The sequence below is a fragment of the Alternaria hordeiaustralica genome, assembly GCF_023758085.1.
Source record: "Alternaria hordeiaustralica strain BMP 2776 chromosome Unknown scaffold_38, whole genome shotgun sequence".
NCBI classification, from domain to species: Eukaryota; Fungi; Ascomycota; class Dothideomycetes; order Pleosporales; family Pleosporaceae; genus Alternaria; species Alternaria hordeiaustralica.
In genome coordinates this window covers 148,673-165,684 of record NW_026056810.1, presented here as the reverse complement: position 1 = coordinate 165,684, position 17,012 = coordinate 148,673, and the positions used below count along the sequence as shown (strand labels likewise).

Here is a 17,012-nt window from a genome sequence, read left to right as displayed (position 1 = left end):
AGCGAGCCTGTTTATATAGCACTGGATAAGCATTGCAGGATGCGGACATATGTGTGCGACGTCGCTCCTCAGGTGTGTGCACGAAAGAACCACGAGGAGAATGACATGACAGGACTGTGTGCAACACCGACCTCTCATGGATATGCCTCGCGTCATGCTCGCATTCATGTACCTTAATCTGGACGCATCAAAATACAATAATGCAATGAAGTTTGTGCTGGGTCTACTGAAATTGCCCGCAATACATGAGCTACTCACATGATATCAAGAGCTTTTGGGGGTTGAATGGCGTTTCGTCGTACGGCGAAAAAGATACTTGACATTCTAGACAAAACTCGTAGCTATGATCAGGACTTTCTAAGACTCTCACTCAATCTATCACGTGTCAACAGTGCCCTCGAGGCTCAGCACCCCCATCAAATTGTCGCTGTTCCACTCCCTCCCCACTTGCAAATTCTCTATCGCTCTCTTCACCAATACCAGATCACTTCGCCCATGAAGCATGCATAGATACTTCCGCATACCCTCGAGACCTTTGAAAAGACGTGCAGAGTCTTCTTCGTGAACCTTCTCTGCTGCTGTCCGCACAGCGTTCTGAGCTTTCAACGTGAAGAGATCAGTAGCAAGGTCCAGCGCGGAAGGAAGATCTCGCCCAAGGGCGCCTGCACGAAGCGCGGATGGAAGGGTATGCCCCAAACCATCGACAGGTATTGCTAGCGAAGTATCGTCTGCGGGGCAAATAGGGGCATGATTCGTAAGAAGCTGGATATAGTCGGCTTGCGACTCGACGAGTTCAAGATCCCACTCGATGGCTGTATCGATCCGCTTGGGCATGAATTGCAACCGCGTTTCTCTCAAGGTATTGCGGCGTCTTTCACAGTGAAGCTCATGTGCCAGGTGCCGTCGATCAGATTCGGCAAAGAGAGCGTCAGCTTCCGCCATTACCCCGGAAATTGCTTCCCACGGGCGAAGCCATGAGCCATCATCTTCACGAAACCGCTCCGCTGGCGCTACATCAACTAAGGAGATCCTGTTGCGACCACGTTGGACTACTGCGTTGACCAGATACTTCGTGTTGACGGCCCGTTCGTGGGCTAGCTGGGCTTCTAGGTCTCCGATGATGTGAAGTTCAATCTGGCTCTCAACACGACGAGCATCTTCGATCTGGACGAAAAGAAAATCGATCTCTTCGACGCCACTCTGACTAGACTCGGGGCGGGTGAAAGCTACTTGCTGCCCGAGAAGCTCAAACCGCTCGAGCACAGCCATATGATGTTCTTCCATCATTCGGACAACTTCTGGTGAGAGAGACTGAGCACCAGTAGACGGAGTAAGCTGAGCTTTTGGCGCATCCCTAGTCATGACATTCGATTCTTCAACAAGGCTGTCGCCCCTGGCCAACTGACTGTGAATCTGCTCCACCATTGTCAAGATCTTGTCGGATACCTCACTTCGAGCCAGTCCTGATGCTTGCTCAGCGGCATCTTCCGAGGTTGGTATCCAATAAGTTTCGAGTCTCTCCACTGTCTTTTCGATCGTGCTAAGGGTCTGGTAGAGGGTGCGTTCATCTGCCGGCGGATCTCCAAGAGCCGAGCCAGGGTTTAGCTGGCCGTAGATACCCTGTATCATGGTCATCATGGTACTTGGATTGACTCCTAGACTAGATACGGTGGGCAGAGATCTGTCGTGGATGTCTTGCAGTTGTTGTGTCGAGGTTTCCTGGCCTTTCTGAACCAGCCTCAGTTCTTGTGCCAACATGGATGAGTTGGACAAAAGGCCGGCCTGAATTTGGCTTCCTTGATGCTGAATGGTTGCTTCGACTCTTTGCAGCTCACCCCGTAGTCCTTTCAGGCGAGATCTTACATCCATGAACTGAACGTTCTGACGCTTCTGGTTCTTTCGTAACCGCGACTGGATATGGCCACTTGCCGCCTTGATCGAAGTGTCGAGTTTGTTGGTCTGCGCCATGCGTACATCCGATTGGTTCTGGGACTGGGTCGAGATGTGTGCATACAGACTGGTGAGATTCTGGTTAGCTGGCACGACTTGATCACGTAACCACGCACAGTTCTCTCGAACCTGCGTGCTGATCTGGGATTGGAAGTCGCGTATCTGGCCATGGATCTCGGTGGTTGCCGTTTCGACTTTAGTCTCCAATTTTGATGCAGCGCGCGTGACTGAGTCGTCTGTCTTTTGGAACAACCAGCCACCGGTAGACTGAAGCTGCATCTGCAAATTACTAACATGGCTGTGAATGTCTTCGACGGCTTCCAAGCTGGTCATTCGACGTTTCTTTCTCGGTTCCACCTCGTGAGTGTCATGTCTTGCTCGTCGCAGGCCTACAGGTGCTACCGTTGGCTCTCGGGTGATAACGTTGACATCTTCAGCTTCTTGCCGACTGGGTTGGCCAGTAACGTTAACGTCGCATGACTGCATAGGGTCAGCTCTGTCGACTGACTGCGCCTTTGTTCGTCGAGTATTGTAGTCGTCAATTCCAATGTGAGGATCAGCATCGGATGTCTGTGAAGGCCTAGACAGCGTCGAATCACAGTGTTCTTCGGTAATCGGATGGTCGGTCGACTTGGCGCTACCTTTCGGTGATCTGACCCGCTCCTCCATGGAAGACCAGGCAGACGAAGAACGGGCGAATTTTGGCTGCTTCGTAACGTGGGAAGGACCTGACGTCGCCTGGCTTGGAATTGACTTCTTTTGCGCGTCTCTTCCATGCGGGAAGTCATCGTCCATTGTTGGAAACGCACCAGGAACGGCCAGAGATGCGGTGACCGACGAATATGGACCCTTTTGGTTGACCATTTCTGGACATTCGGGGCATTTCGATCCGGCCCGCTCTGGGTCGATAGTGACAGTGGCGGACGATGGCTTGGTCACAGAACATTTCGAAGTGCTGGCTTGTGTGGGTGTGTTGCGCCTTTGGGTTATACGAGAGCTCGATTGGCGTTGTTCTTGCTGAGCAATCTTGTACGGATGAACTGTTTCGTTGGACCGCGCGTTGATCTCAGGAGCAGTAGCAATACATGATGTTGGCGTGCGAACAGAGGGGCGAAGTATACTCTTGGGCAGACATGATGATCCAGCCACTACGGTATGAATGTCTTCGAGAGCCGATCGTGTTTGGGGTGATTGACGCTTGGTGTTTTCTTTGTCGTTATCATGCTGCCGAACTTTGATCCCTGATATAATCCGATGAAGTTCGGGCCACGGTCGAAGATCGTCCACAGTGTTCATGAGCTGGCGAATGTAGTTTGAGTCGGATTGATAGATCTGGTCCAGCGTTTGGTTCTTGTAGGGACCGAATGGGATAACGCAGTCCTTAGGACGTAATTGTCGTGTGCTCTCCATCGCTGGTCAGGAGAAGTGAACCTTGTACGCGAATGCGCAAAGCGCGTACATCTAGAAGATTTGTAGGACTTGAAAAGGGCTGTACAAACCTGCGTCATCCTCGCAGGAAACGAATGTATCTGATATGAGTCGAGGCCCAAGCGCGCTCTGTCTCACCACAGCACACAACCTTCACAGATGCACGCATATCGCCACGTGACTCGTCTTTCTTCCGTTGCGTGAACAGATCCATCGCAGCCGATATATACGCAATGTCTCGGATTTGCTGCGCAGCGACGCAAATTTCCTGATCACCCGCTTCCTGTTGACGGTATGACAAAGATCATGGTTCGCAAGACGGTCCGGCAGACCATGTCCCAGCTTTGATCACGCACCCCATCACAAACCTCGTCCACAAAAGCGTTTCCACGGATTCCAGGCCGCAGCGAAATCGGCTTCATGTCTTGCGCCAGCTGTTCCACGAGATGGCTCTTCAGGAGTTGCGTCCATGGAATGCCTTCCTCCGTCACCAAAGCCCGTCCAGCTCTTCTTCCATCCGGAGCTGCCCATCTTTGTACAGCCTTCACCACCTTATCTCAACATCCTCTATCTGCCCACACGACATTCACGATGACTGAATGCCCCAATGGAATAATGGAAGGGATGGGAAAGAATTCGATAGGCTGCAACCCGCATACCTCGAACGACTTGGAAGCGGATCCGACTATGGGTGCACCGTTTGACATCATCACTCCGAAGGACACGGCCGAAGTTCACAGCTTTATGAATGAACATGGGGTTCTCGACACCTTCTCACAACTAGTGGAACTAGCTTCTGGCGAATCATCGTCCACAGGCGACCAGTCCTTCCTTTCCGATCTTGACAGAACTGGATACTCCACGAACGCGGATACAAGCATAGCCGGCTGTGGTGGCCCCATCATATCACCATTCGAACATTGCCACCAATCAGGAGAAGACGTGCAGAACACGCTATCTAACGATCAACAAATATACCCGAATGACCTCATGGAGCTAAATCTCAGCTCCACGGTCGAAGACTTGAGCATGGCTATTTGCCGAAGAATGCCGTCTAACAACCCGGATGTGGACGACCAAGCCACTTCATTTCTACTCGATAACACTCCAAGTGGTGTTAAAATCAGAGTTGAGCAATTCTTCGAAATGTTCGCTCTGGATGTAAGTCTGCATGTCTTGCAGTGAATGATACCCGCTGATCCACCTAGGACGTGTTCAATCTCAAACATCTCGAGTCGAACGACGAGTGGAACCCACACACGGTCCAGATCGTGACAGCCTTGATGCCATTCGTGCTTCCAACGTGCGACCAAGGACCAAAGCGAAAGCGTGGCAGCAATGATGACGTTACGTCCCGACCTTCAAAGAAGAGAGACAAGAAGTCAATTGAATGGTGGAGAAGGTGGTCGAAGCTGACGCGCGAAGACATCGCACTCGACTCCGAGCAAGTAACTGTTGTGAACATGGGTCTAGGCGTCCTGCGAGACACCGGCGCTCTGGGTAAGCGAAACAAAGGTACTACCTTTATGGACGTCTACGCCGCGCATGTTGGCAATATGCTCGCTACAGAGCGTGTTACTGCGCTGACCAGCGTCCAATATGTGGTATACGCCATCTTTTTCCACATAGCCTCTACGATGGACCCTGCCAACTGGGTAGCGAAGGGTAACGCTGGTCAAGTAAGGGGGAAGTTCTGTCCCTCTGCGGTACGACGCTTGTTCTCCCATTGTGGCGGTTATGTGCCTGGTGGTATGACGCCGGCTGTTTTCGAAGAGAAGTTACGCGGTTGGCAAGATCATGGGAGAAAGTACGAGTTCATCGGTGTGCACCTTGGCCTTGGAAGCATTGTGCATCTGGGATCGGTATTACACCACACGCAGCTCAAGACGATGACGAAGGGTGGCGAGCAAGCAGTCGATGGTATCAAATCGAGCGAGGTGGCCTTCCGTCATCTGCGGAAACTGGGATTACCGGAACTAGCGAAACAGTCAGGTGCTGATGCGCTGATGCATGATCTCCTCTGGGAGATCTTTGGGAGCTTCCTCGACTTCCCGAAGCGGGTGGGTGATTCGCAGTTTCCCGCATTCGTCGAACACGCCCCAGCGCAGCTAAGTGCAAGCATCATCAGTGACAGCGGCAGCGATGATGGCCAATGTGATTGAGGGTCGGCGATCAAAGTGCGCGGAGAGAATTCTTGGGCGATGTTATAAGGGCATGAGGGGTATGTCTGCGAGGGAGCGAAAAGACGGAGGGGCGAGAAGACCGTCGGCAGTGCTGAAGTACTCAAAATACCAAGTCGTGGCACCTAGAGGCGAAGATATCTTTCCTCCCCGGGACCCTGAGGCATTATTTCGGTACCGTGGAGAATGTTCTCGACGTCCTCGAAACGTTCACTTGTGTGTCCGAGCAAGCATCATAAACGCCAGCAAACTTCTCTTTGTTCACGACCCCATATTCATCGCCTGAAAGTCGCATTCTTCCCGGCCATACTTCCACTTCTTCTTTCAACTCCCCTAAAAAATAACAACTTTCGTCAATAAAAGAAGCCAGCCAATAGGACTTCGCAGATATCTGTCTAGCATGTTGGCATCCATAATTGAGAATGTCGGGAGCAAGGCCGCCATAGGCTCGGCCGTAGCTATAGCCGGGGGTTGGTGGGCGTATACGTCATCTGGCCGTCTTCGGGGATTCTTACGGGCCCTCTTACGAACGCGCTACGCCAAACTCGCAGTTATCGTGGTGATTGTTCTAGTCGTGTTATGCTGTTCGGCTGATCCAGTCTCGAACCGCACCACGTCGCCGTCTCAGCCACGCGCTCCAATCAATCTGCATGATCGGTATCGCCGGTACAGACCTTACTGGGTGCCAGAGAAGTATTCCGACGAACCTGACGAACCCGACAAAACCAATGCGACCAATGCAACCATTGCAACCGTCAAACCCAACGAGCGCGACGATACTGAAAGGGCGTAAATTGCGTAAACGTAGCTTCCAACAAGAAAGGCAGGATGCGAGAAGAAAGTTAACAAGATGCGCGCATGGTAGGAGGTTGCGCGATCTTACTCGGGCAGTAAGGGCATAAAGAGGAGAGAGGAAACCACTGAAGCTCGTATGTAGTATAGCAGGTAGCAAAAATGTAGTTCAAAATCGTTTTTGCCCGGGTAATATCGCGTATATTGCTGGAAAGAAGATATATGCGGAACGCGATCGTTGACGAAGACTTATTCCTGCTTCCACGTAAGTTCATGCGCTATGAACACAATGAGCGGTAAAGCCTCTCGAATCTCGGCATCTATCGCCATGTCTGTCATTATAAAGACGAGCCTGGGCGCACGTGTCTGTATCGTAGCGTTGTTCGCTGCCACCGTGGTCGCGAATATAGTCACGAACGGACTGTCATTTCTGCTGTATAGAGGGGAGGCGGCGAGATAGACGTTTTTTCTTGACGGGCGATTCCGTATGCGATTATTAGGTATTTTGTTCGTGGTTTAAGAGATGTGTGTTAAGAGCAAATAGATCTAGAGAAGAGCGCAGCTTATCTAACTATTAAAAAAACTAGCCTAACTATTGCTAAGACTTCTTTTAGGCTAGCGCTTACTAGTATAAATACTACATAATATGTTTATAAGACATTATAGTAGAAATAGAAAAGAGTAAGTAAAGAAGATATATTAGAGTATTAGAGTTCTATTATTACTAATTAAATTATGTACTAAATATAATATAAACGTATTACTATAAAGTAGTATATTAGTGTAAGTATTAGTAGAGATACTCTAGAGGCCTATAGCCTAGTTAAAGTAAGTATAGAAGAGATAGAAATTCTTATTATTATCTTTATTCTCTTAAAAGTTATACGCTATAACGTATTAGTAGAGCGTATTAAATATATTTTAAGAAAGCTTACTATAGCTAATAACGTAGTAGTTAGCATAGAGGTTAAAGAAGATATAAGTATTAAGTATACTTCTTATAGTAGTAAGATAAAGCTAAGAATTATAAGTATAGAAACGCGTAGTAAATATATAGAGAATATATTACCTATTCTTAAAGACAACTATTTTAATAGTAGACTAGGTTTATAAGGTGCTAGACCTAGGCTAAGATATTCTATTAAACTAAGGCGTTGTCTTATACTTATTTAAGTAGGTAGTTATACTTAAAGTTATAGTTATCTATTAAGATCTAATAGAACTCTAAAATATATTAGAATTATAATTATATTACGTTTTGCTAATAAAGAAAAAAGGTAAAAAAAGAAAGAGAAAAACTTTAAGAATAAAAAAAAAGAAAAAAGTAGAAAGAGAAAAAAACTTAGAAGAGAAGAGGTATATGTTATAAACATATAGATAACATATTTACGTACTCTTTTTACTATAGATAAAGGCAGCGCTAGGCCTTCTACCTAGAGAGTAAGCATTACTCTAGATAATAGAGCTATACTAGTTAATATAGTAGATTATAAGAGAGCTATAAGAACCTATAATAGCCTAAATATATTAGCAATATATAGAAGATATATTTTAAGAACTTACACTATAGAGAGTACTATTCTCTAGAGCGTGTCTATAGCGCTACTTAGCGTACTAAATTAAGATCTTACTATTAGCGTTCTTCTTAAAGAGTAGGTACAGAAAAGGTAGAGTAGGTAGAGTAAGATAGGCGTAATAGGTAGGCTAAAACATATTAGATATATCTTCTAGTTATATTTGTATAAAAAAGCTTATATAGTTTACTATAGCGCTAGAGCCTAGAGAAAGTAGATAACTATAATTAGCTATCTTAGTAGAACGTGTTGCTATCTTATTAATAACGTGTTATAGAGAGTAGTAGTAATTTAAAGTAGTAGTTAGTAGGTAATAAGATTAGTAGTAGCTAAAAAAAAGCTATTACGTTATAATTGCAATATTATTATATTTTACTTAAACTTGCTTAATTTATAACTAATGCGCTTAGCGTTATATAATCTAGGTAGCTATAGAGTATATACGCAGCTTGCGCGCAGCTATATATAAATAGAAATACTAAAACTTATACCTATTACTAAGTTAAGTAGTAAAACGCGCTAATAATATATTTATATAATATTTCTTATAGATACATTAATCTAATTACAGAAGTATATAATATTATAATAATATATTAAAAAGAGAGGCTAACTATCTATCTAGAAAAGTAAAGTATCTTCTTAATTAGTAGAAGACTTCTAGACAATACTCTATAATATGTAAGTAACGCGTTTACTAGAGAGATAGGTTTACTAACTATCTCTCTTCTTTAATTTATAGGTCTTGTATTAGGTTAGAAGCTTCTAGTTTAAAAGTAGGCGTCTAACCTTATTTAAATTTACCTATATATATTAGCAATATAGTTACTACGCGTTAGAGAAGATATATATATTACTTTTCTTCTACTTACGCTTTAAGTTAGTAGACTTATAGAGTAGAATAGAAATTAAAGTCTCTATAGTCTTCTTCTATATCTTATCTCTCTTTCTCTTATATATTACTCTTATTAGAAGCGTAGCTAGTAGAGTTAATATAAAATATATAGTAGATACGTTTATATTATCTTTAGCTTTACTCTATAGTAAGATATTATACTTAAAGCTATCTACCTATAGAAGCTTATAGTCTAAGTCTAGAGAAGCGCGTTCTTAGAGTAGTAGAGGTTAGTTTAGCTAGAGTAGTGCTTTATACTATACCTTAGCCTACACCTTAGCTAGTAAATATAATAGAATTACGCTAGAAATATATTCTAGTAGATCTTTTGCAAATACTCTAAGAGTAGAGTCTCTTAGTAAAATAATGCCTCTAAAGAAGAATATTACTTCTTTTTCTTACTCTATTAATAATTGCCTTATAAGTACAGGCGCTACTAGGTAGTTAGAGTAGTATCTTTTAACGTAGTTTACTAGTGCACTATAGTTACTAAACTACTACTATAACGTTATAAGTACGTGTTCTATATATAATTTTAGCGCACTTACACTACAAAGCAGCCTATTAAGCTAGTAATAGTAGACGCAATAGAAGATCTCTCTCTAGTAGATAAGGTAATACCTACTTCTATCTTGTTTACTAAATAGTAGTATCTTTTAAGAAAGAACACTAAGTTAGCTATACTATAGATAGTTATTCTAAATATAATTAGATTACGTTAGAAACGCGTTATTAGAAGACTTATATACTAATATATAGTCTTAAGTTCTATAGTAGAGTAAAAAGAGAAAGTAGAGAGAGAAAGAATAGTAGTAGGTAGGCGCTTAACTCTAAAGAAAGGCAAGAGGCTAGGCTAGCAAGAGAAAATTTATTACGCCTTACTATATTAGGTAAAGATTAATATAGGCTTAGATTATGTATATAACGTATTTCTATTACGTTCTACTAGCTAGTATTCTGTCTATAGACTCTAGTATATATAGTAACTATACTAGATTACAATTAGAACGCGTTTATAGTATAATTTAGCTAGAGTTATCTCTCTAAAGCTACTACCTACGCTCTTCTAGTTCTATCTTATATTTCTCTAGTTACAGCCTTTACTTCTATAGCTCTATCTTCTTTTTTTTAATTTCTAAAAGCGCTCTTCTCTCTATAATAGCCTAGTTACTCTTAAGTGCCTACTGCCTTAGAGCTTAAGAAGAGTTAGGCCTAAGAGCATATTAGAAACGTAATAAGAACGTAATATAGTAGACCTACTCTAGGCTAGCTTTTAGTGCTAGAGAGAAGTAAGCTAGAGAAGAGTAGGCTAGAGAAGAGCGGGCTAGAGAAGAGCGCCTACAGCCTCTGCCTCTTAGTTATCTACTCTATATAATAAAACTAGATAAATTAGCCTACTCTAAGATACTATTATTATTATTAATAATAATAAGGTTCTAGTACTCTAATTTCTACTCTAAACTTAATAAAACTGCGTATAAAACACGTTGCATGTAGTAGACTTACTCTCTTTTTCTATAGCCTTAAAGTACCTCTATATATAGCTATAGCGTAATCTATTCTTATAGTAGATACTATAGACTATTTTTGCTTTATATTTCTCTATATTCTAGAAGTCTTACTTATAGAAGCTAAAACACGTTACTAGCATATTCTTAATATATTTAAATATACTTATATTAGAATAGCCTTAAGTAAAGTCTTATTAATTCTATTATAATATAACTTTATGCTAGCTTGCTTAGCTACGTTAGAAGTGCGCTCTAATAAGTTCTAAATACGTTACTCTATATAGTTATTATACTTTACAAGACTACCTATAATAATAAAGTATACCTTATAAGCTACCTAATTTATAACTACCTTAGATTTATTCTCTACTATATTGTAAGAACGTGTTATATACGCAATTAAAAGAAGTTTTATATCTTATAGAAGCCTAATATAGGTATAATACTTATCTAGTAATTTATAATAAAGAAGAGCTTTTATACGCCTCTAAATAGAGTATTCTATATACTCTACGTTAGAAACAGCGCAGTTAATACTATAGAGAAAGTAAGCTTTATATAGGCAAACTATATAGAGATAATACTATTTCTATCTATAGTTAACTTCTAAAAATTCTTAGAGAAAGAGTCTCTAGTCTATAGAATTATGTTAGTAACGTGTTCTTAATATAATCTAGTAGAATATAACTAACCTTGCAACTATTTATTATCTATATTAATAGTAATATCTATAATACTGTCTCTATAAAGATAGTAGAAGTAAATTAGCTTTTCTAACGCCTCTAAATAGAGCTTAAAGAACTTAGTAAATACCTCTATATATATTTCTATAGAATTAATATCTATAACAATCTTTCTAAGAGAGATTACTATATTATACTTAGAACGTGTTATAGGCGCGTTAACGTGCTTTTACCTATATTTTATAGTGTCTTTATTAAAGATAGCAAAGAGTAACTTAAACTACTTACTATAGATACGCTTATATAATATATCTATCTAGAATATATTCTATTAAAGTAATAGAGAGGCTTACTTATTAAGAAAGTAGTATATAAATATACTATTATTAGTAGAGTATATTTGTTAGATATACGCCTATATTATATTAGAAACATATTTCTAGCGCGTTACTAGCTGCTTACTATAGCTAGGTCTTAATACTTAGTTCTAAGCTTATATACAACGCCTTCTACACTAAAGCTATAAAGGTATATTATAGCTTTATAGGTTTTAAGTAAGCTTTTAATTTTATTCTTATTTACTAGTATAATATATATCTTCTTAATAGACCTAAAGCCTTTGCTCTTAACCTATATCTAGACTTAGAAAGACGCTAAAGCCTTAGCTAAACGTAATTAGAATATTATTATAATATATTATAGAAGTGTAGAGAGTAGACTTACTACGTGTAAGGCCTAGAGTTAATATAGAAAGAATAACTACAAGAAGCTTAGCCTTTAAGTCTTTGCTTAGAATTAAAGAAGAAGAAGAGATATATATATATTCTCTATAACACGTTATAATTATGTATAGATAAGATACTAGATCTACTAGAATTATAATATAGTACTTAGCCTTATTATACACTTATTTAACTAGCTACCTATCTCTATAAAGGTAGTTATGTTCTAAAACGTATTATAAACGTACGCTAAACGTAATATAGTATAAAGTTACTTACTATACCTTAAAGTCTTAGTAGATATTAATACTATAGTATTATATACTCTCTTATTATTTTTCTCTACTAGAGAGCTATTATTAAATAAGTTCTTAAGGTATTCTAGGTCTATTTTAGAACTAACAGCGTAAAAGACGTACTTCTTAGTATATCTAAGTTTATATATCTAGGCTGTACACTTAATAAACTAAGGTTTATTACTAGTAAGACTCTATAACTTAGTTACTATATGTTATAAACGTGTTTTTATCTATAGTGTCTTTTACTTTATATTACTATTAGAAGTATATAGGTCTATAGTTTAGTTACTAGTTACTATAAAATCTACTACTTATAAAGCGTCTAAAAGTTATAGCGTAAAGCCTTTAAAGTTAGTAGAAGTATATTAAGAACACGTTACGTACACGTTAAACGTATCTAGCTACTTACTTCTAGCGAGTTATTCTATTATTAGATATAATAGTGTTTCTTAGGCTTCTAAGTATATTCTCTACTTTAGGTGTAATTTTAGAATAATAATAAGCCTTAAGTAGCTTAGTAAGCGTAGTATAATACTTAATACCTATACAAATATACTTTTAATGTTATATAATTATATTTAAAAAGAGTAAAGAGAATATATACTTTTTATATTTCTAGACCTTTCTATATTAGAACTAGATTATATTAGAAATACGTTAATATTACGTTCTTAGGCCTCTTACATTAATAGCCTTGCCTAAGGTATCTTTTTATATTATATAGGTAGGTAGTAGGTAGATAATATATACGTAGCTACCTAGTGTACTTTTAGGCTATATTAGTATACTTGTAATATACTTATATAATATTACTATTAGGTCTAGGCTACTATTACTATCTATAAAGAGTAGAATAGAGTTCTTCTAAATTATATTAAGAACGTAATATAAAGACGTTGTAGGTAGCATATAAGTTAAATTAGCTTAGAGTTACCTTTTTTACTTAGTATATTATTAGCTATTCTAAGGTTTAAGAAGGCTATATCTAAGTTCTTAAACGCGTTTTTAAAGAGTAGTAAAAGTACTTTAAGCTACTTAGCGTTAAATACTAGTAAAGAGAGTACTAGCGCCTTTATAGTTTCTATAAAGACAAGATATAAATATATTATTAATACGTTTTAGAGCTAGATTTTAGTTTTCTTTTATATATAGTACGCTAAGCTATATAGGAAATAATTTTATCTAATCTAACTATTGCCTACGCCTTATTCTGCCTTTAACAACTCTAACTAGCTAGCGGCTATAGTTACCTACAAAAATCTAATAGTCGGATAAGGTGTAGCCACGATCTGGAGGAAGCTGAGCTCGACGCTAAGCCAGAGCTGTCTGGTTCGGACTAGCGCAGGGGCTGCCCCTCGATATCACATGTCCCCAGCGATTCTCGAGGTCCCGAGGTTTGTCCTCACCAACCTTAATACCACGCTCAACACCATTCTCCGACCAGCCCCTTCCTAACGACAACATCGCTGGCTTGAGTTCGCCATCAGCGATGACTCAAGTTCTTATGAAGTCTTCCATGTTCGACGTGGCAGAGGAGAGCGAGGTGGTGGTCTACTTTCGATGAGTGTCGCGTTCATCCAGATCGGCAGACTCTACGCCGCGCAAGCCATGCCTCTTAGGGGCACCGCGACCCTCGGCATCCAGATTCACTCGCTGCGCAATGAATGGTGTGAGAACCTTAAGGATTCGACGAAGATAAACTTTCTCAGTCTTCCGGGATGGCGCGCCCGAACGCCGTTGGTATCGCGATCCGCCTGCATGGACCAGTAGCTCCACGTCAACCTAGGAAAAAACTGAACAGGTCTGGAGCCTACATCGATGTTAGGCTACCTACTTTGCAGGTTTCTACGTTAATGTAGGCTGTAGACCTGTTCAGCTTTTTTCTTGTATGAGGTGGCGCCGCGGGAGACCTTGATGGCGCTACACCCGCGAATTGCAACGCCGTCTTGAGGTGCAGGCCGCGCCAATGACCGATCTCGCTGAAGAACGCAATTCTTGCCAGCACTGCGCATTAAATTTAGGCACAATGTCAGTTGAACTGAGGCTTATCGCTCCAATCAAACTTCATCGTATTACAATACGAACATCGCGACTTCCGAATACATGCGCCACCATCGAGCCTGTCAAAAACTGACAACTGCCTAAGATGTTTTTCCAGCTGACCTTTCTACTGCTCGAATCTCACTCTCAGTCTCTGCCTATCCACGTCAAACCGTGTCTTCCACCGTAACCGCTACCATATTCTCCTACTCCAGGTGGCATCGGCGGCAAAGAGCCTCCCATGCCGAGCCAGCCTACCGAACCCTCTTGGAACCACATGAACTGCCTTGCCAACCTTTTTCCATAAGTCCCCTTCTCCTCGTCCGTCATCGCATCCGCAGCGTCATGCAGTCGTCCGAACAACTCTTCGATATACGCTGCGCGAGCAACTTCCGACATACCAGACATCCCTTCGCTACGCTCTCGTACAAAGATGACACCGAATCTTGCCAGCTCACCGCGCAACCTGGTAATCCAAGCCTCACGGTCAGAGGGCTTCATATCCGCTGGTATGGGCACGCCACGGAGGTACCAGTGGGGACAATTGAACGATGCACCATTACGGCCGAAGAAGTAGCCAAGAACAAGGACTAGGCCGAAGAGTAGGGTGTTTTGGATGCCAAGGTAGAGACCGACAGTAGTCGCCAGAAGACTGAACAGGCCAAAGAGAGTGTTGGGGTGCATGAGCCACCACAGGGCATCGATAAGGCGGAGATAATCCATGGCTGAAGTCAAGTCTGAATGGATGACCAAGGACGCGGGACGGAGGCTTCGACGTATAGGAAGCAGGCTTCTGCAACCGGAGGTGTAAAATTCCGTTCAGAGATCGTTCGCAAGGTAGCAGGGTAAACGCGTTCCTAGTTCAAGAGAAACAACGATGCTTTATGTTCCTGTAGGTTGTGTAGAAAGCGCCCACGATGGATGTAGTCAAGCTCTCGGACGACGCTTACAGCAACGAAAGACTCGCATCCGGCAAAATCGACGAGGCCGCGAGTCTTTCTGTTTCACATTTGCGTCGCAGCGAAGCAAATTTTCTAATGTCACGCGTGCCTCTCAGACGACCCTTCTGTTTTCATTCAGTGCGACAACATGTAATGCGTAACTACACGATACTTGAAGCTTTGTTTGACAGACCAAGCTCCTGCCTTCTTTCAGCGTGACTATATATTCCCGGGTCGAGGCACCCACGTCGCACTAATCCAATATTCTATTTCGTGATCATCAACTATACCACATCCATCACATTAGTCTGAAACAAAGATACCATCCCTTTCGTTGCGCGCATCGCCTCCACCAAAAATATGGCATCATCAGGTTCCAAATCTTTCCAGGACCTCCAAAAGGAATTCCTGGAAAGCGAAGCCAGACGTCCCGCGAACGACACCCTTCATTATTACCGGCAACAAAACCAAGCCATCACTACACGTCTGAGCCAGGCTCTCGACAAGTTGAGCGAGTACGACGAGCGCATTAAGGAGGGCCAAGCCAAAGAGCTCGAGCTCATTGATGCCAACGGGCGCATCCAGTTGCTGGAAGAAAACTTCAAAGAGGTCATTCGTCACATCGATCCGATGGTCAGGTGGGAGTCGATGAATAAGGCTGTGCAGGACTTCGTAACTGGGGTTCTTCGCGACAACCCGTCAGCCGACGACGGACACGTAGCCGCAAGTCGTCGTGATCCAGATCTGGGACGATTCGTGCGCGTCATGTTGACCAAGACTTCGGAATACGAGCATCTTCTTGAACAACAAAATGTCGAGATCGCGAATTTGAAGCTGCAGCACGGTCGAGTCAAGCCCAGGACCACGGAAATCATCGAAACCAGGGACTACAAAGACGCATTTGATCGAATGCACAACATGGGCTTCGTGATGCAATCTGTATTCGAGTACGCCTACAAGGGCTTCCACCACCGAGAAAACGTCAGTCCCGAGGAAGAAAACTACATGAAATATCTCTGCACACTGTACGCGCGTATCGCACAGGTCATAGAGTTGGGCTGGAAAGATGACAAAAAGAAGAACCTGGGAGAACGCCCTTTGCGATCCGACTTTCACACCAACCATATTGAGTTCAACGGAGAGGACGGTATGTATTTGACGACGGTGATCGAGGTAGCGCAGGAGGTAAAGGACGATGAAAGATGCGTGGACACTTGGAAGAACCCGCATGGTATCACGGCAGGTCTGGAGGAATTGATGAAGGCCGCGCAGCTGTAGGGCGACTTGAAGGAGGAGAAGACGAGGTCGTGCATGTGAGATGATCGCGGGATTGAGTCGTTGGAGGGACCGTTCGTAGTTGATCTGGAAGCCGTAGTTGAATGAGAAGAGCACTCGTGCTACTCCCATGCTCCAACCGAAAGTTGCTTCAACGCAAGGTACCAGTTGTCCGCTTGCGTCTTGGAGGCTGCCGTTATGTAGACCCTGTGAATGGAGTCTTTAGCCGGCGATTTATGTCGTAAGGCCACAACGCAATCCGACTGCCATGATACGAGCATGTCTTTTAACAACAGCTGTGACGGTATAGTCTTCCCTCGTTCGTCATCATCCTCCCCTCGCAAGACCAGTCGCTGGTGTGATGCGTCCAGTGAGGCTAGCACTTGAATCGATAGAGCGCGGTCGACGACCGGTGACTTCGAAGCATACAAGCGATGATGAGATGGCGATGCCGATAGTATCGGAAGAAGAGTCTTTGGGTCGGTATGACGTTCCATCAGGTCAACTGGGCGCGGCAACTCTGCGCAGGCTTGCCAGATTATCGATTGACTGCGAGCTATAGGTAGCCAGTCTGGTGGATCGTCTAATATCTGCCTGTGCGAAGAGGGTTTCAGTGTGATGGTAGGATCGATTGCTTGAACAGCTAATGGTGGTATGGCTTCCTTCAAGTGCTTTAGAAATCCAGCGGTTGTTTGCGCGGTCATAATCACAACACGATGGCA

General features: G+C 42.5%; 3 protein-coding genes across 3 annotated transcripts; 2 read left to right on the top strand and 1 right to left on the bottom strand.

Annotated features, from left to right (window-relative positions):
• Positions 1–378: 378 nt before the first annotated feature.
• J4E84_010249 (uncharacterized protein) lies at positions 379–3,360 on the bottom strand (the record flags this gene model as incomplete). The annotated part of the gene is made up of 1 exon (XM_049392805.1): positions 379–3,360. One exon carries the CDS (start codon positions 3,358–3,360, stop codon positions 379–381), a length of 2,982 nt encoding a protein of 993 aa, XP_049239497.1.
• Positions 3,361–3,969: 609 nt separating this feature from the next.
• Positions 3,970–5,540, top strand: J4E84_010248 (uncharacterized protein; the record flags this gene model as incomplete). The annotated part of the gene is made up of 2 exons (XM_049392804.1): positions 3,970–4,539; positions 4,587–5,540. 2 exons carry the CDS (start codon positions 3,970–3,972, stop codon positions 5,538–5,540), a joined length of 1,524 nt encoding a protein of 507 aa, XP_049239496.1.
• Positions 5,541–15,375: 9,835 nt separating this feature from the next.
• Positions 15,376–16,293, top strand: J4E84_010247 (uncharacterized protein; the record flags this gene model as incomplete). The annotated part of the gene is made up of 1 exon (XM_049392803.1): positions 15,376–16,293. One exon carries the CDS (start codon positions 15,376–15,378, stop codon positions 16,291–16,293), a length of 918 nt encoding a protein of 305 aa, XP_049239495.1.
• Between the last annotated feature and the right edge of the window lie 719 nt (positions 16,294–17,012).